The 21,295-nt window shown below is 38.1% G+C and overlaps 1 protein-coding gene across 1 annotated transcript in view; it reads right to left on the bottom strand.

The window, feature by feature from the left end:
* The window catches only part of LOC128705438 (gamma-butyrobetaine dioxygenase), a 152,005-nt gene that overhangs the window by 81,907 nt on the left and 48,803 nt on the right, over positions 1 to 21,295 (bottom strand). The window contains exon 2 of the mRNA XM_070096218.1: positions 11,651 to 11,778. Within this exon, the coding sequence (XP_069952319.1) occupies positions 11,651 to 11,754 (104 nt within the window). The 5' untranslated portion in view covers positions 11,755 to 11,778. The remainder of the gene's footprint in view (positions 1 to 11,650; positions 11,779 to 21,295) is intronic.

The following is a 21,295-nucleotide window of genomic DNA, read 5'->3' as shown; positions in this document are numbered from 1 at the left end:
AGCTCAAGTAGCTAGGATTTATTCAAAGGTAAGTTGTACTATTTACCTTTATAAAGTGCATAATTTAATACATAATCAGTGTTATTAAGTAGAATTAAATATATTGCATCATGGCTGAAAATGAGAAAATTAATATAGAAGACAAACTTATGGAATATAGAGCAAAGAAAGCATCACTACAGGCTAGAAAGGGTCATGTAACCAAGGCATATAATAAATGTTTGGAATTAATGAATCAAGAAACTGTGAATACTGATGATTTAAAATTGTATTTAGATGCTTTAGGTAATATATATGATTCATACAAATTATATTATAACAAATATGAAGGAGATTTGTTAGTAAACTGTGTAGATGAGACTTAAGTAGATCTCACGATTAATCGGTCTTATGAATTAGAAAAAAAGATTCTTTCTTGTAAAAGTCAGGCCTTGAATAAATTAAAATGTGTAAACCAGGCAGTTAATCAGTCTGCTCCAACAAATAAGATGTCTTTGCCAAAACTCCCAGAATTATGTTTACATGCATTTAATCCTGGCGAAAATTGAGAGGAGTTTTAGTCAATTTTTAAAGCAGCTGTGCATGACAGGAGTGACCTAGCATGTGTAACTAAATTATTTTACCTCAAAGGACAGATAAGAGGAGATGCTCACAAACTCATACAAGCTTTTCCCAATGTAGATGTCTCTTACAAGGAAGCAGTTGACTTGTTGAAGGTCACTTATGGTAATATAGAACAAAGTAGGTTGGATCTAGTGAATTTCATTGTTAATTTAAAATCTCCAGATCACACTTACGAAGGTTTACAGCAGTTTAGAGTTAAACTGGAGAGCACTCTCAAAACTTTAAGTAATAAATATAATCTGAAGGAATCAGACTGGTTATTGAGTGCCATGGTACAGAATAAATTAAGCTGTAAAACTCTTGAATGGGTCTCAGACAAATATCACAAGGGTTATTTTGGTATGGAGGAAATAAGACTAGGTCTACAAGAATTAATTGTTCAGTTGCAGATCAGCCAACTAACTCATTTTAAAGATGCTATACGTAATAACTCTGAGGTATCTGTCAAGTTTCACAAAGGGAAAAATTATCCCAATGGTAATAATCAAAATTTATTTCCTAAAAAGAGTTGCATAGGTGCATATCAAGTAGCAGGAATCAGAAATAATGATTCTCCACAAGGTAAGAAGAATAAGTACCCTCCTAAGAGTAGCACAGTTAATAAGAAACCAGTCAGAGAAAGAGAGATTGTCTTTTCTACGAGGGTACTCATTTTTCGAAGAATTGCAATTCATACAATTCACGGAAGGATAATGTTGAAAGATTGGAAGAACTTGACAGATGTATCAGGTGTTTAGGTAATCACAATGTAAGGGATTGTTATACCAAATTAAACAACTGTTATCAATGTCACAAAGGAAGACACTATATAGTCATGTGTAAGGGTCTATATGATAATGTTGATAATAATGATAATGTTGACAATCCTGACACAACAGTGGCTAATGTAAAAATTGCTGCTAATGTTAATAATGATGGTTTTGCTGAAGTAGCCCTACCTGTGTTACAGGTAAAAATTGATGATAAAAGGCATAAATCAAAAAATGTAACTGCATTATTGGACTAGGGATCCCAGCGTACTTTCATAAAACGTAAATGTCTTGATGGTATGAAAGTACAGATGGGAGATCCCACAACTTTAAAATTATCTGGTTTTCTCTCGGATAAAAGGGCTCAATTGTATGATACTGTTTATCTAACTGTCAGGTTGGGCAATGAGAAAAAGCGTGTTAATTCAGTAATTGTAGATAGATTTCCAGAGAAAATATCTACAGTAGGGCTTAGAAAGCTACAGAAAGACTCTCACATAATGTAAATTTAGCACCTTCTGGTGTAAGTGATGATTCTGTAGGCCCAATAAATGTTTTGATAGGTAGTGACTATTATGCCTCCTTTGTAAAGGGTATGGTAAAGAAATGTGGTGTCACCCTTTTGAAGACTGCAGGAGGCCATGTAATGTATGGTAAGATTCCTCGTAATAATAATGCATGACTAGAGGAAACTACAAATACCATAACTGTGTGTCTTACTCATGAAATCGTACCCCAGTATAATTCTTCCATAGAGGATGGTGTTGCGCAAGTGCATTAGTTGTGGGAATTAGACAGCATTGGAATAGATGTAAATGAAGAAAGTCCAGACGATTCTTTTACTCAGGAACAATACCTGAGAGAAGTAAAATTTGAATCTGGACAATACTGGGTACGACTTCCGTGGAGACTGAACCATCCAGAATTATCCACTAATTACAGAATGGCATATGGACAGTTAAAGGCTCAACTCTGCGAACTGAGTAAGACACCAGAATTGTTAACTGCCTATAATGATATAACTACTGAGCAGTTAATTAATAAATTTATAGAAGAGGTACCTCCTGAGCAAGCCAAAATTTATGGTCAGTATTTGCCACATCACGGAGTGAAGAAGGATTCTAAGACCACTCCTTTGAGGATTGTGTTTAATTGTAGTGCCAGGAGTAACAAAAATGTACCTAGTTTAAATGACTGTTTGATGACTGGTCCGTCGTTGACGGAAAAATTAGGAGATATCTTATTAAATTTCAGGGTGAAGAATTATGCCTTTACGGTTGACATAAGTAAAGCTTTCCTAAGAGTGGGTTTACAAGAGGCTGACCGGGACTGTACCTGCTTTTTATGGCCTGAGAATTCTAGTGACGCACTTAGCCCTCTGAAAACCTTTCGCTTTAGGAGCGTATTATTTGGTGTTACATCCAGTCCGTTCCTACTTCAAGCGACGATAAATGCACACCTTAAACTTATGGAAAGTCCATTGAGTAAAGTAATGAGCAAACAAATTTATATGGACAATTTCCTGGGTGTAACGTCAACTAAAGAGGAACTGTTAATGACTTATGGAGAGGCTATTAAAATAATGCAAAGTGCAAATATGCCTCTGAGGGAATGGAATAGTAATTCCTCCAAATTAAAGGACAAAATAAGTAAAGATTACCCTGGAGATGAAGTGCCAAAATGTAGTAATGTATTGGGATTAACTTGGGATACTGAGAGAGATTTGTTAATATTAAAACCTAATAATTACAGTATGCCCAATAAATTAACTAAGAGAGTTTTGCTTGCTGAAGTTTCCAAATGTTTTGATCCACTAGGTTTAGTGTCACCCCTTACTATAAGAGGGAAATTATTAATACAGGAAGCATGGAAACTTAAATGTGCTTGGGATGAAATTCAACCTGAGGAATACATTAACAGGTGGGATGAATTAATTGGTGATTATGAAAAAATTCCAATGTTGGAGTTCCCACGCCAGTTACCCAATACAAATGGGAAAAATGTACTCCACATTTTTTGTGATGCTTCAAAATTGGCATATGGATGAGTTGCTTACCTTCATTGTAATAGTGTTATTTCTCTTGTTATGTCTAAGGCTAAAGTGTCTCCAATTAAATCACATACCTTACCTCAGTTTGAATTAACAACTATTTATGTAGGTGTCAAATTAGCTAATTATATAAGAAATAAGTTGCAGGAGATAAATATTAGCGACACTGTAATTTGGTCTGATAATGAGGTATCCTTACAATGGATTCATAATGGAAACAGTAAAATTGTGTACGTACAAAACAGAGTCTCCGAAATTAATCAGATGTGAGAGAAGTATAATAGTTTGGGTCAGCATATGTTAACATTTAATCATATACCTGGTGAGGAGAATCCAGCTGATTTCTTGTCTCGAGGTTTATCTTATGCTAAACTTGTAAATGCTGTATCATGGTTTAAAGGACCGAGCTGGTTGGTAAATAAAGCTAATTGGCCAGTACAATAGGTGTATATTGCTCCTGTTAAAATTACTGTGACCACCACTCCAATAGTTTGTCCTTCATTAGCCATTGATATAAATAGGTATTCTTCTTTACCCAAACTAATCAATGTAACTAAGTTAGTGTTTAAATTTCTAAACAAGATGAATATCTCATATAAGTTTTCACATCCTCTTGAATACTGAATAAAGAGGGTTCAAGAAAAAATCTATGGAAATGAGATTAAATTGATGATGGTGAAAGGTTCCATAATAGAGAAATTGGGGCTATATTTAGAGAACAATGTAATTAGGTGCAGAGGTAGGTTACAAAATACTGAATTGGGTGATTATGCTAAACACCCTATCTTACTGCCCAAAACTCATCATCTAACAAATTTGATTGTTCTAAATGCCCATAAAAATGTAATGCATGGTGGGGTACAAAATACCTTAAATTGTATTATGGAAACTTTCTGGATTCCACAAGGACGGCAAAGTGTAAAAAGGGTGATCAAATCTTGTGTAATATGTCGCCGTGTGGATGCCAGATCCTATATGTACCCAGGTCCTCCACCACTGCGAAAGGAGCGTGTACAATTAGTGAAACTATTTGATGTAACAGGTGTAGACTATAGTGGTCCAATAATTTCAACAGGTACTTCAGATGGTGTTCCAATGAAAGTGTATGTTTGTTTGTTCACCTGTACTGCTACTAGGGCAGTTCATTTAGAAGTGGCACAGGACTTTTCTGTAGAACTGTTTATACAGCTGTTTCGACTATTTGTAGCTAGGAGATCCTGTACGAGGTTGATGATTTTGGATAATGCCACAAATTTTGTAGCAGGTGCTCAACATTTAATAGAGTTAAATAATATTAACGATGTTTAATCTCTGTTAACTCAGCGAGGGTGTACCTGGAAATTTATTACTCCTAGAGCCCCTTGGCAGGGAGGCCTGTACGAAAGACTGATAGGCACAGTGAAGATGTGTCTCCGTAAAGTACTACACCGGAAGAGAATTAATTTGGAAGAATTCCGTGCAGTGTTAGAGGAGGCAGAAAATCGTATAAATAATAGGCCTCTCTCGTACATGAGTGATACACCTGATGCAGATGTATTAACACCTTCTCACCTAAAATGTGGAAGGAAATTGGAAGCTGCCCCTGTCTATAGAGATAATCCGGAAGGAAGTGATGAAGATTACAATGATGCGTCAGTGTTGTGTAATAAATTTAAAATGTTAAATAAAGTAATTGATCATTGGTCTAATGTGTGGCTTAAGGAATACCTTCTTACACTACGTGAACACTTTTATGATGCGACAGAGGCACTAAATCGACAGACCATTCAACCAGGTGACATTGTGTTAATTGACACTGAACAACATCCAGATGCACAAGATGTCAGGAATGTCGAAGTGTTGTGTCGTGGCCAGGAAAGTTTATGCACAATTAATAAATTGATCCCCTTGGAATTAGGTGTTCAATAAAACGTAAATGAAAAGCTGAGGGAAAGTGACACGAGTGATATGGAGGATAACGCAGACCAAGTGATGCTGGAAGATGAAATCGTAGTAAGACCTACTTGGAGAACAGCCACTCAAGCCAGAACAGGCTGGAATCGTCTCCTAAAGGAAGGAGTAATTTGAATCGTTTAGCAACGAACTCCGGCCCGCCGCAGTGTGTAAAATACCGTATATATTTTCAAGAAATACAGTAGTTTTTTGTAAATAGATGGCCATACGGTATTTATTAATATTTTTGTCATAAAAAATGGAAATTTTCTGCCATTTCTCGCCATTTTGTTTGAATTGGACGCTAACGGTAGTGTATAATGGGAAGAATTTTTCGTGCTCTAGAGGTTAAAACTGGGTTGACACCTCTCAAATAGGAGGCGAAATTGTTGGATGTGCATTCCTGCATGAATTGAGATATCAGGCGACTGGACAAGACAGCTCCAGGAACCTCAGATAAGTCTGTTATATTTAACTCTTGCCAGTGTTATTTCAAGAATAGACAGTGAGGTTTTCTGAGTATGATACACATTAATCTCCAGTCAAATTTGTGAGAGATATTAAGGTATATTCTCCTTCTGTTAAATAAATGTGTTTATATGTAATCATTTTTTAATTTTAATAAGCATTCCACAAATTTATAAAATTTACCAGAATTCCTGGGTGTATGTATATTTCATTTATAATTAATAGGTCCAGAGGAACTTGTGGATATGACACAGGTAGGCATCGAAGGGGGACATTTTTTGCGACCTAGGTGTCCAAATTCCTACTTGTCTATGTAACATTGATAAATAATAATTATCTATGTTACCATTTACTTGTATGTATGTAATGAGATTCATCCAAGCAAATGCAATTTTCCACAGAAAGTATAGCGCAGGCTGGACTCCAAGATACTGGTCCAGTGTGGGTAGATTGGTAAAGCACTGCATACCTTGTTCCAAGGTTCGTAGGTTCGAATCTCCTTCAGCCAGAGATCAGTGTTTGTGTATATTTCGCCTGCTATTGCGAATTCCTTGCATTGTTAATTCTCTAGTAAGGCTGATGCATGCAGGGGATGAGATGAAAAGCTGTAAGCCTTCTCGCTGAAAGCCGGCTGCTTTGGATCAAAGTCTAGCGCAAGCTGGGCTCCAGGGTATTGGTCCAGTGTGGGATGATTGGTAAAGCACTACGTACCTTGTTCCAAGGTTCGTTGGTTCGAGTCTCCTTCAGCCAGAGATCAGTGTTTGTGTATATTTCGCCTGCTCTTGCGAATTCCTTGCATTGTTAATTCTCTAGTAAGGCTGGTGCATGCAGGGGGTGAGATGAAAAGCTGTAAGCCTTCTCGCTGAAAGCCGGCTGCCTTGGATCAAAGTTTAGCGCAAGCTGGACTCCAAGGTATTGGTCCAGTGTGGGTAGATTGGTAAAGCACTGCATACCTTGTTCCAAGGTTCGTAGGTTCGAGTCTCCTTCAGCCAGATATCAGTATATATATATATATATATATATATATATATATATATATATATATATATATATATATATATATATATACTAGCAATGGGCTAGTAATCCCTTCTCCTGTACACATTTACTAAAAAAGAGAAGAAGAAAAACTTTATAAAACTGGGATGCTTAAATGTGCGTGGATGTAGTGCGGATGACAAGAAACAGATGATTGCTGATGTTATGAATGAAAAGAAGTTGGATGTCCTGGCCCTAAGCGAAACAAAGCTGAAGGGGGTAGGGGAGTTTCAGTGGGGGGAAATAAATGGGATTAAATCTGGAGTATCTGAGAGAGTTAGTGCAAAGGAAGGGGTAGCAGTAATGTTAAATGATCAGTTATGGAAGGAGAAAAGAGAATATGAATGTGTAAATTCAAGAATTATGTGGATTAAAGTAAAGGTTGGATGCGAAAAGTGGGTCATAATAAGCGTGTATGCACCTGGAGAAGAGAGGAATGTAGAGGAGAGTGAGAGATTTTGGGAGATGTTAAGTGAATGTATAGGAGCCTTTGAACCAAGTGAGAGAGTAATTGTGGTAGGGGACCTGAATGCTAAAGTAGGAGAAACTTTTAGAGAGGGTGTGGTAGGTAAGTTTGGGGAGCCAGGTGTAAATGATAATGGGAGCCCTTTGATTGAACTTTGTATAGAAAGGGGTTTAGTTATAGGTAATACATATTTTAAGAAAAAGAGGATAAATAAGTATACAAGATATGATGTAGGGCGAAATGACAGTAGTTTGTTGGATTATGTATTGGTAGATAAAAGACTGTTGAGTAGACTTCAGGATGTACATGTTTATAGAGGGGCCACAGATATATCAGATCACTTTCTAGTTGTAGCTACACTGAGAGTAAAAGGTAGATGGGATACAAGGAGAATAGAAGCATCATGGAAGAGAGAGGTGAAGGTTTATAAACTAAAAGAGGAGGCAGTTAGGTTAAGATATAAACAGCTATTGGAGGATAGATGGGCAAATGAGAGCATAGGCAATGGGGTCGAAGAGGTATGGGGTAGGTTTAAAAATGTAGTGTTAGAGTGTTCAGCAGAAGTTTGTGGTTACAGGAAAGTGGGTGCGGGAGGGAAGAGGAGCGATTGGTGGAATGATGATGTAAAGAGAGTAGTAAGGGAGAAAAAGTTAGCATATGAGAAGTTTTTACAAAGTAGAAGTGATACAAGGAGGGAAGAGTATATGGAGAAAAAGAGAGAGGTTAAGAGAGTGGTGAAGCAATGTAAAAAGAGACCAAATGAGAGAGTGGGTGAGATGTTATCAACAAATTTTGTAGAAAATAAAAAAAAAGTTTTGGAGTGAGATTAACAAGTTAAGAAAGCCTAGAGAACAAATAGATTTGTCAGTTAAAAATAGGAGAGGAGAGTTATTAAATGGAGAGTTAGAGGTATTGGGAAGATGGAGGGAATATTTTGAGGAATTGTTAAATGTTGATGAAGATAGGGAAGCTGTGATTTCGTGTATAGGGCAAGGAGGAATAACATCTTGCAGGAGTGAGGAAGAGCCAGTTGTGAGTGTGGAGGAAGTTCGTGAGGCAGTAGGTAAAATGAAAGGGGGTAAGGCAGCCGGGATTGATGGGATAAAGATAGAAATGTTAAAAGCAGGTGGGGATATAGTTTTGGAGTGGTTGGTGCAATTATTTAATAAATGTATGGAAGAGGGTAAGGTACCTAGGGATTGGCAGAAAGCATGCATAGTTCCTTTGTATAAAGGCAAAGGGGATAAAAGAGAGTGCAAAAATTATAGGGGGATAAGTCTGTTGAGTATACCTGGTAAAGTGTATGGTAGAGTTATTGTTGAAAGAATTAAGAGTAAGACGGAGAATAGGATAGCAGATGAACAAGGAGGCTTTAGGAAAGGTAGGGGGTGTGTGGACCAGGTGTTTACAGTGAAACATATAAGTGAACAGTATTTAGATAAGGCTAAAGAGGTCTTTCTGGCATTTATGGATTTGCAAAAAGGCGTATGACAGGGTGGATAGGGGGGCAATGTGGCAGATGTTGCAGGTGTATGGTGTAGGAGGTAGGTTACTGAAAGCAGTGAAGAGTTTTTACGAGGATAGTGGGGCTCAAGTTAGAGTATGTAGGAAAGAGGGAAATTATTTTCCAGCAAAAGTAGGCCTTAGACAAGGATGTGTGATGTCACCATGGTTGTTTAATATATTTATAGATGGGGTTGTAAGAGAAGTGAATGCGAGGGTCTTGGCAAGAGGCGTGGAGTTAAAAGATAAAGAATCACACATAAAGTGGGAGTTGTCACAGTTGCTCTTTGCTGATGACACTGTGCTCTTGGGAGATTCTGAAGAGAAGTTGCAGATTTTGGTGGATGAATTTAGTAGGGTGTGCAAAAGAAGAAAATTAAAGGTGAATACAGGAAAGAGTAAGGTTATGAGGATAACAAAAAGATTAGGTGATGAAAGATTGGATATCAGATTGGAGGGAGAGAGTATGGAGGAGGTGAATGTATTCAGATATTTGGCAATCAGAAACGTCTGCTTGAACAATAAAAAGAATGCTAAGCCCAATAGCAATATAACAAGCAACTACGACACAGAATCAGGAACAAGGAGATAATATAACGACACTAAGTAGGGACCATCTGCAGATCCTCCACAAAAGTCACAAAACTCCCATACTATTGAATCTAAGTTCAGCATAAGAAAATCCCCAACTGTGATAATACACAGATACCAGTACAAGTTAGGTCAGAAGCTACCGCTCAGGATCTGAGTTGTTTAGAGTGTCTATGCAACACACAACCTCAGTACAACGTCGAAAATCACTAAGTCTATACAATGTTCTGTGAACAGAGTCTCCAGAACTAACAATAATGAGACAAGAGACGATCTTCCAACAAGGGCCAATAAGGAAGAGTTAGGCACTTGTCAGGAATACGTCCAACCACCAAGCGAGTCTAGACCAGACTGAATACTTCAGGCGAGGTGAGGACACCCCACCTCGATCATGTGATAGCTCCATGGACAGCTGTTGCCCAGCAACAGAAGCCGGCAGAGTAATGAGCCACAAGCGATAATTACAGTAGTTAGACAATAAAGACTTGAACTATGATCATATAATATATGTGTTACATCCTACCTAACAAAAGGAAACTAAGTCAAATAATAATATAAAGTCATATATTTACGATTTAGCTATTATCGCAAATATAAGCAATATAAAATTATATGAAAAGGTAATATACATGTATTATATATAAGTAATATAAATTGCAACCCATTCAGGGGTTGCAACAAGCCACACTTGGGTTATCCAAATTAATAGAGTAATACTTATAATCCACTACACATTAAATAAATTTGTGAACTTAACATCCACCTCCTTCTGTCATTTCACATATAATTATTAAGTAATTAACTAATTAATGACTTCACTAATTACCTCCGGTTCAAGAAGGACCAACTGGCAAATTAAATTGGAAAATTGTATTTATCTGAATGTAACTCATTATGTACATAAGAAGTAAATGATAATAAAGATCATTATTATTTATCAGAGTTACATAGACAAGTAGGAATTTGGGACACCGAGTACACAAAAAATGTCCCCCTTCGATACCTACCACTGTCATATCCACAAGTTGCTCTAGACCTATTAATTGTAAATAAAGGATACATCACCATGAATTCTGGTAAATATATAAAATTTGTGGACTGTATTTTAAAATTAATAAATGATTATATATATATATATATATATATATATATATATATATATATATATATATATATATATATATATATATATATATATATATACATATATATATATATATATATATATATATATATATATATATATATATATATATATATATATATATATATATATATATATATATATATATATGCACATTTATATAACAGAAGGAGAAAATATCTTAATCATAACACTCACCAATTTGACTGGAGATTTATGTGTCATGTACAGGACCCCCGTTTTGCCTACATTTATGAAAAATTTACTGGCTAGAATTTAAACATAAATTAGACAGCTTATCTGAGGTTCTAGGAGTTGTCCTGTCCTGTCGCCTGATACTCAAATTATGCAGGAATGCACATCCAACAATTGTGGCTCCTAATTGAGAGGTGTCAGCCCAATTTTAACCTCTAGAGCACGAAAAATTCTTCCCATTATGCTAACGTTTCCTTGCCTCATTCAAAACACAATGGCGAGTCTCTTCTGTGCATGCGCAGGCTTCTTCCCATTTTCGATAACAAATTTTATTATATACAATATAGGCCATCTATTTACCTATAAATTACCGTATTTCCGAAAAATATACAGTATTTTCCACATATTTAGTAGGATTAGGCTAAAATGCATTGCTCTTCTTAGAATAAGGTTAGATAAGTTTTCTAAGATTCTTTTGATACAAAATTAAAAATTTTTACATTAAAAATAACGACAAAAAAATATGTCTTTAAACGTATAAGAGAAATTTTTAGAAACGACTTAATTTTAAATGAGTTCTTGCACAAATGAAAAAGCGTTAAATCCCTAAGGATCATACAGTGCCTATGGAAAAAGAGGTAATTGGGTTGTATTGTCGGAAAATTATATTAGGTGGAGAGCATTACAACATGAAGGCAGAACAACCCTTCAGACTGTTGTTGCTCGGATAAACACAACTAGGAAAGTACAGATTAGTTAAGTGTCAGTATCGTAACTAAGGGACGGAGAGTCGAGCCTTCATAACTCGTTACGCAGCCTGACCTATACGAGTTTAGCTCCTCATGTAGATATCAAGAAAGTATGTAAATTTGAACGTTAAGTTTACTCACAGTGAGAAGTGTTGCGTACTAGAGCGCCAGTACGATGCTGGTGTCAGCCTGGGTGTTAGTCTGATGCAGTGCCTCGCACGGCTCAGCAAGTGTTGCAAGAACATGTTGGCTTAGCAGTGCCACAGTGCCTGTAACATGATGCTAGTGTCAGCCTGGGTGTTAGTATGATGCACTGCCTGGCACAGCTCAGCAAGTTATGCAAGAACATGTTGGCTTAGCAGTGCCACAGTGCCTGTAACATGATGCTGGTGTCAGCCTGGGTGTTAGTATGATGCACTGCCTCGCACGGCTCAGCAAGTGTTGCAAGAACATGTTGGCTTAGCAGTGCCACAGTGCCTGTAACATGATGCTGGTGTCAGCCTGGGTGTTAGTATGATGCACTGCCTGGCACAGCTCAGCAAGTTATGCAAGAACATGTTGGCTTAGCAGTGCCACAGTGCCTGTAACATGATGCTGGTGTCAGCCTGGGTGTTAGTATGATGCACTGCCTGGCACAGCTCAGCAAGTTATGCAAGAACATGTTGGCTTAGCAGTGCCACAGTGCCTGTAACATGATGCTGGTGTCAGCCTGGGTGTTAGTATGATGCACTGCCTGGCACAGCTCAGCAAGTTATGCAAGAACATGTTGGCTTAGCAGTGCCACAGTGCCTGTAACATGATGCTGGTGTTAGCCTGGGTGTTAGTATGATGCACTGCCTGGCACAGCTCAGCAAGTTAAGCAAGAACATGTTGGCTTAGCAGTGCCACAGTGCCTGTAACATGATGCTGATGTCAGCCTGGGTGTTAGTCTGATGCAGTGCGTGACACAGCTCAGCAAGTGTTTCAAGAACATATTGGCTTAGCAGTGCCACAGTGCCTGTAACATGATGCTGATGTCAGCCTGGGTGTTAGTCTGATGCAGTGCCTGACACAGCTCAGCAAGTTTTGCAAGAACATGTTGGCTTAGCAGTGCCACAGTGCCTGTAACATGTCACCATTATATAACACTAGTCAGCTGACACTCTTGTATTTATGGATCTTTGTGTTATGCTGTGTTAAAATGTGCATTGTTAATGTTCTCGTATCATGTGTTGTTAATGTTCTCGTATCATGTGTTGTTAATGTTCTCGTATCATGTGTTGTTAATGTTCTCTTATCATGTGTTGTTAATGTTCTCTTATCATGTGTTGTTAATGTTCTCTTATCACGTGCTGTTAATGTTCTCTTATCATGTGTTGTTAATGTTCTCTTATCATGTGTTGTTAATGTTCTCTTATCATGTGTTGTTAATGTTCTCTTATCACGTGCTGTTAATGTTCTCTTATCACGTGCTGTTAATGTTCTCTTATCACGTGCTGTTAATGTTCTCTTATCACGTGCTGTTAATGTTCTCTTATCACGTGCTGTTAATGTTCTCTTATCATGTGTTGTTAATGTTCTCTTATCACGTGCTGTTAATGTTCTCTTATCATGTGTTGTTAATGTTCTCTTATCATGTGTTGTTAATGTTCTCTTATCATGTGTTGTTAATGTTCTCTTATCATGTGTTGTTAATGTTCTCTTATCACGTGTTGTTAATGTTCTCTTATCATGTGTTGTTAATGTTCTCTTATCATGTGTTGTTAATGTTCTCTTATCATGTGTTGTTAATGTTCTCTTATCATGTGTTGTTAATGTTCTCTTATCATGTGTTGTTAATGTTCTCTTATCATGTGTTGTTAATGTTCTCTTATCATGTGTTGTTAATGTTCTCTTATCATGTGTTGTTAATGTTCTCTTATCATGTGTTGTTAATGTTCTCTTATCACGTGTTGTTAATGTTCTCTTATCATGTGTTGTTAATGTTCTCTTATCATGTGTTGTTAATGTTCTCTTATCATGTGTTGTTAATGTTCTCTTATCATGTGTTGTTAATGTTCTCTTATCACGTGCTGTTAATGTTCTCTTATCACGTGCTGTTAATGTTCTCTTATCATGTGTTGTTAATGTTCTCTTATCACGTGCTGTTAATGTTCTCTTATCATGTGTTGTTAATGTTCTCTTATCATGTGTTGTTAATGTTCTCTTATCATGTGTTGTTAATGTTCTCTTATCATGTGTTGTTAATGTTCTCTTATCACGTGCTGTTAATGTTCTCTTATCATGTGTTGTTAATGTTCTCTTATCATGTGTTGTTAATGTTCTCTTATCATGTGTTGTTAATGTTCTCTTATCATGTGTTGTTAATGTTCTCTTATCATGTGTTGTTAATGTTCTCTTATCACGTGCTGTTAATGTTCTCTTATCATGTGTTGTTAATGTTCTCATTTCATTGGTAACTTCAAGATGTATATGAAAAAAAAATATTTATATGTAAACAGAAACTTGGCTAAATTAGCAACATACTAACAGTAAACTGATAAAAAAACTGGGGTTATGAAATACAGGCATCAAAGGTAATCATGTTTGACCCAAAAATTGGGAAGTAGCTCCAGTTCCTTGGATGAAGAACCCTTCATCAGCAGAAGTTTGTGACACCTGTCTTAGCATAGTTATGAGGAGAATTTTAACATAAAATTTTTTCCAATAAATTCAGGGGCACCAACCTCTCTAATAAAAGCAAAGGTGCAAACCTCTCTGATAAAATCATGGGTGCCAACCTTTCTGATAAAATCAGGGGGTGATGGGGGGTCCAGCCTTACTGATAAAATTAGGAGTACCAATCTTTCTAATAAAATCAGAGGGGCCAATCTTTCTAACAAAATCAGGGATGCCAGCCTTTCTGATAAAAAAAAAACCAGAAATGCCAACCTTTCTGAAATAGCCAGGAGTGCCAACCTTTCTGACAAATCCAGTACTAACTTTTCTGCTAACACCAGGAGTATTAATAAACATTACTTCATAACAATAATGTCATTTTAAATTGGCGCAAAATAATTTTTGTATCACTTTTGTGAAATACAATCTATGCATTGTAGAACTAATTTAGTTAATTAGTGTCATTCTAATTATTATTTCACTGCTCAACAAATTTTGAACAATTTTGAATTTTGGAGAATTGTTATTATAATTATGGGGGAGCGCTAAACCAGAAGGGATTATACAGCGCCTTTGGGGGGGATGGAAGGTATTGAAGCTCAATTCGAGGTGTTGGGGCACAGATCCGATTCCCTAGATCAAGATCTCTTGACACCTTTACGTCTCCAAAATACCCTTTGAGTAAAGGTATTTTACTTTAAGGTGTTGAACACAAATATGGCCATAATAACAATCAGTTGGCTAGTATTTCCACAAAATTACTGACACATTTTGCGTATATGTATACAATATATTAGTAAGACCTGTGTAATGAATTTACTTATAGTGATTCAACCTAGCGTTTCTTTGCGTCTTTTATTCCACCTCTGAAGTTGTTTAATACCTTCATTCTGCGCCCCTATAGCCATCCTGTGGACGAAACTCAAAGCAAAGTAGCAACACAGCAATACTTAGTGTATCCCAGCTGCAGTCCAAGCAAGGTAGCATCAACACAACAACACTTAGTGTAGCCTAGCTGCAGTCCAAGCAAGGTAGCATCAACACAACAACACTTAGTGTAGCCTAGCTGCAGTCCAAGCAAGGTAGCAACAACACAGCAATACTTAGTGTATCCTAGCTGCAGTGAAAGCAAGGTAGCAACAACACAGCAATACTTAGTGTATCCTAGCTGCAGTGAAAGCAAGGTAGCAACAACACAGCAATACTTAGTGTAGCCTAGCTGCAGTGAAAGCAAGGTAGCAACAACACAGCAATACTTAGTGTATCCTAGCTGCAGTGAAAGCAAGGTAGCAACAACACAGCAATACTTAGTGTATTCTAGCTGCAGTGAAAGCAAGGTAGCAACAACACAGCAATACTTAGTGTAGCCTAGCTGCAGTGAAAGCAAGGTAGCAACAACACAGCAATACTTAGTGTAGCCTAGCTGCAGTCCAAGCAAGGTAGCAACAACACAGAAATACTTAGTGTATCCTAGCTGCAGTCCAAGCAAGGTAGCAGCAACACAGCAATACTTAGTGTATCCTAGCTGCAGTCCAAGCAAGGAAGCAACAACAAAGCAATACTTAGTGTATCCTAGCTGCAGTCCAAGCAAGGTAGCAACAACACAGCAATACTTAGTGTAGCCTAGCTGTAGTCCAAGCAAGGTAGCAACAACACAGCAATACTTAGTGTATCCTAGCTGCAGTGAAAGCAAGGTAGCAACAACACAGCAATACTTAGTGTAGCCTAGCTGCAGTCCAAGCAAGGTAGCATCAACACAACAACACTTAGTGTAGCCTAGCTGCACTACAAACAAGATGGCAACTATGAAGTGACCTCAAAAGAGTCACTATTATTACCATAGTTTATGGTCATAACCTTCGTCTTGTTGTCATACGTTTCCTTCATGTTGTCTGTAGAAACTTACTCCACGCAACGTTTCATAATATATAAGCTTTACGAGCCCTTAACTTACACTTTCATAACTCTTGTAAATATTACTAATATTTATATTTCTAGGAAGATTACATACATACACAAGCAATATATAACCGTAGGAATTATTAATACAGTTTTAGGACCTAAAATATGTTGGATTAGGTTTAATGTAAGAGAATTAATTGGAGAGCTGGTAGTTCAAAATTCGAATAAAGCCACTTAGAAGACGCTAGCTAGATCAGTTGCTACGCAGTCACCACCGAGAGAAGACGCAACATTAATACACTTCACTGGGGAAAAATATAACTTTGAGCTGTTTCCCAAAGCATAGGATACTCGTCCCTATCAGGCACGCTCGCAGTGAGGTGAAATCTACAATTCTTAGCAACATAGACGGCCGTCATTGGGGTAAAGTAGGTAGCTAATCTTTGGGAGAGTGCAACCGGACACTAGGAGTGGAATCTGTCTCCTTATTTACTGTTTAAAGGATCAGGGAAACGTCGAGCTCCTTCCACCAATTGAATTAACTCGATGATTTGTACATTCTCACGTCAGCAGCAGTAATTGGAAATTTCACAAGAGTCATTTGTAAGCCTGGGAGAATCAACTCGGGGCGTCTGCACTTGCTAACTTTTGCAGCTTACAAAGGGGCAGTACGCATAGAAATTTCCAAATAACAAAAAAGGCACAATACCGTGACTGGAACGATACACAAATAACCCGCATAACCAAATTGAATTGATGGCAACACATTGCCAGCATCCATCAAAACAGTCTTAACACTCATCTTCAGTGAATTAATGACGTCTCCACTTATCAGGATTATAAATAATATTTAGGTCTATCATGAGACCCGTTGTGACCAGATATAAACATGTACATAGTTCATTACCTTTGTAACTTGTTCATCTATCAAAATTTTGTGGCCCAGTCCATAGACCCATTATATAAGTACCTCTGTAATACTTTGATTATAGTCTAATTGTAGGATGGGTATGAGATGCATAATAAAGATGTTAAACTGAATCATAAAACAATTAATGTAGTTCCAGGCTACGAGGTCACCTTCCACAATGAAGAATGATACAGAATCTTATTGACTATCACCGAACTCACTAACACAATTGACCTCTTCGATTTCGGGCCGGAAGGTTGTGCTGCACCTTAGCTCTAGCATTCGTCACACACCATTGGTGGAGAGCGGACGTTGGCTGTTGTGCTTTTCTCAAGATGGCATAATCTATCAGGAGACGTGTCAACACAATGTGCATAGAAGTGCAGAAAGGTGCGGTGTATAACACAAATGCATCTGTTCTACTGCCTGCTATCTTACGAGATACATATGGAATCAACAATGAAGATCTGTATGGCATTGCATTAAACGGCTCAACGAGAATATTCATGAAATTTGTGACGACTGTGACATATGACAAGATGGTGGATCAGTACCAGGATGTGTGTATGACAGTTAACCCTGGTTTGTAAGTGAGAATGAGGGACGTGTCTGTTGCAACCCCTGAATGGGTTGCAATGATTATTATGCACATATATAATTATTACCTTTTCATATAATTTTATATTGCTTATATTTGCGATAATAGCTAAATCGTAAATGTATTGCTTTATATTATTATTTGACTTAGTTATGTTGTTAGGTAGGATGTAACATATGTGCTCAGGTCAAGTCTTGATTGTCTAACTACTGTAATTATCGCTCTTTGCTCGTTTCCCTGCCGGCTTCTGTTGCTGGGCAGTAACTGTCCACGGAGCTATCACGTGATCGAGGGGTGGGGGTGATCTCACCTCGCCTGAAGTATTCAGTCTGGTCTAGACTCACTTGGTGGTTGGACGTATTCTTGACAAGAAAAGCCTAAATCTCCCTTATTGGCTCTTGTTGGAAGATCGTCTCTTGTCTCATTATTCTTGTTAGTTCTGGAGACTCTGTTCACAGAACATTGTATAGACTTAGTGTTTTTCGACATTGTACTGAGGTTGTGTGTCGCTTAGACACTGTGAGCAACTCAGGTCCTGAGCAGTAGCTTCTGACCTAATTTGTACTGGTATCTGTGTACTGTCGCAGTCGGTGATTTTCTTATGCTGAACTTAGATTCAGTAGTATGGGAGTTTGGTGACTTTTGTGGAGGATCTGCTGATGGTCCCTACTTAGTGTCGTTATATTATCTCCTTGTCCTGATTGTGTTGCAGTTGCTTGTTGTATTGCTATTGGGCTTAGCATTCTTTTTATTGTTCAAGCAGACTGTTCTGGTTGCCAGTCGGTCAAGAAGTTAGTTTATGTGAGGACTTTGTCAGTCACTTGTTTAAGTCTAGTCGAGTCGTGAGACATAGCGAAATACTTAGAGCACTTACACACATACACACAAAATTACTTGTACATATTTGTAATATCTTGTTAAATGTTAATGTACCAGATGGTACTTAAGAATTATAAATGTGATATGTGCTTTCAGCACAATATACTGTTCATGAGAGAGGTGATTAACATTATTTTGATTATTGTGATTAATTTAATTTAATTTGATATACACCTAGACAACTTAATAAATGTATTAAATTTTATTTTCTCTAGTTAGTAGCCTACCAGTTGTAATCCTGAAGCACTAATAATTCATTCTGAATTCTAATGGATAATTGTACAAGGATACTGAGTAATTGTTACGAAAACCCAGTAACAGGCTGGATGCTAGAAGGGCAGTCCTTTCTAGTATTCACTGGAGATCTCTAAGCTTTTACAATCGCGTTTTTTGTAACAGTGTCTAAGTACTATACTTGGGTAAAACTACGGAATGTCCCCTTTGAGGCGGATGAAAAAGACATCAAAGTGTCGTTTGAGGAATATGGAGTGATACATCAAGCAACGATTGGACGATGGTCAGATGGTATGTATGCGGAACTGCGTGAGGGATCTTTCACTCTCAAAATGTCCTTGCGACGATCCATACCTTCATTTGTGGCTTTGAGTGATTTTAAAACTCAGGTATATATCACATATGCCAGGCAAAGGAGAACCTGTCGATTGTGTGGTGCATTTGAACGTGTGGCTGCACAGTGTCCACGACGTTCGTCGACCGGGACACAGGGGGCACGGACAGGAGGGGAAAAGGAAAGAGAGGTGATGTCCCAGTCTACAGGAGGACATATTCGGGCACGTAGGCTGTGAAGTGAGATTGTGGATGACAGTCCAGAGGAGTGTGCAACGTTACCGGAGGTAACACAGGACGTTGAGAAAATATGTATGGAGGAAGAGGTGGAACAAGTGGATTTGGATAATGAAGTGTCGGCTGCCATAAATAATGTTATACAGGAATTTTTGGATGATCAGCATGAAGCTGGAACGCTGAATATAGGCTTGCATGAGCAACATATGAATCAGGGAGGGGTACATGAGGGAGGCAATGTGAGTAGGAGGGATAGGCAAACACAAAGGCTCTGTGAAACTGTAGTTGAAATACACAAGGAAGGTAGTCTTAAAGAAATGATCACTGTTGTGGCTTCACGTAAGAGGGAGGCAGTTGACTCGGACAGTGATGATATTCTTGCGCCTGCACAACGTTCGGGTAAAAAACAAACAGTGGATGTGGCTAGGAAAGTCAGGGGGGGGAGGGGGTAAGAAAAGGAGAAAGACGTGACTAGGAACGGGCATAGTGAAAAGAATACTGATCAAAAACGTAAAGAAACACATGGTAGGAGATCGATTGGTAAGCCCCCGTTAGCATTTTTAAGTGTTTAACATTGAATATAAATGGCCTCAGGGCCGAAGTGAAGAGAAGGATGTTCAGTGCCTTTTGAAGGCGATATGGGGTACATGTTATCCTTTTACAAGAACATAATTTTAAGTTTGGTCAGGATTTATTAGTTGAAGGGTACAAAGTTTATGCTGGGTATACAGGTAAACTCAAGGGAGGTGCTGCAGTTTTAATAGTGGAGACCAGTCCATTTCAAATGTTACACTGGGAAGAAAGGGGGGGATGGGAGACTAGTAAGGGTGGATGGTACATGGGGTGGGGTTCCTGTGTGTTTAGTGTTTATATGCCTGCTGATAGCAATAGGTGCGTAAAGGAAGATTTTGTGAGGGATGTTCTTATTTATCACATGCGAGGGCTTCCTATATATACATTATTTGGGGGGGATTGGAATTGTGTAATCCGTAGGATGTGGAGCCGAGATGAGCTGTGTGTGTGTTGGGGGTCCTACGGGATGCTTTAGGGGAGCAGGCTTAGTGGATGTAGTGAGGGGGAAGGGGTGGAACGTGGAGCATACTTATGTGAGGAGAGGATATGCAGCACGATTAGACCGTATTTATGCTTCTCCCGGGTTACAGGTTGCTAATACAGAAACTATAAACGTTGTTTTCAGATCATAGAGGAGTGGTCGTGGATGTGGGATGGGAAGGTTTACCAAAGCGTTACACGAGTTATTGGAAACTTAATGTGAGATTGTTAGATGAGCAGGAGGATGGTGTTAGTTTTTTTGAGTGGTGGACAAATGAGTGGACCAAGGGGAGAAAGGGAGGTGATATACTACGATGGTGGGAGGAATATGCTAAACCAGGAATCAAAAATTTTTATATGAGGAAAGGAAATGAGGTAAGTCAATGGAAATTTGGCTTACAGAGATATTTTGAATGGCAGTTGAAACAATGCTATGAAGGTTTCAGTGGGGTTTATCCAGTACAAGAGATTGAGGGCAACAAAGTGCAATTGATGGAAATGCAGAGTGCAAGATTTGATGGTGAGAGATTGAGAGGTGGATTGGAAGATGTTTTATGGGGAGATAAGCCATCCGCCTGTGTATTGCGGCGATTAAAGACACGACAGAGAATAATGACTATGATGAAGTTGGACGTACATACGGATGTGGGAGGGTATACGATGGGACAGAGGTTAGTAACATACGGAAAGTATGAGTGTTTATGCTGATAAGTCGTTTGAGATATATATGAGAGGGGAAAACAGAAAGATAAGAGATCTGAAGATTTTAGAGAAAGGAATACGGAGAAACCTAGAGTCAGCAGATAGAGCGATGATAGAGGGGCCTATAGATGAAGAGGAAGTGTGGACGGCTTTAAAAGTGATGAGTGTCGGGAAAGCACCTGGGATAGATGGAATCCCAAATTAATTTTATTTGAGCAACTGGGATGTCATGAAGGAATTCTTGGTGCAGTTGGTGAATGTGATGAAGGATAAGGGAAGCATGAGTCTAACACAAAGGACA

The sequence above is a fragment of the Cherax quadricarinatus genome, chromosome 52 (genome assembly GCF_038502225.1).
Source record: "Cherax quadricarinatus isolate ZL_2023a chromosome 52, ASM3850222v1, whole genome shotgun sequence".
Lineage (NCBI taxonomy): Eukaryota > Metazoa > Arthropoda > Malacostraca > Decapoda > Parastacidae > Cherax > Cherax quadricarinatus.
Note: the sequence above shows the minus strand (reverse complement) of the source record. Positions and strands in the feature narration are given on the sequence as shown.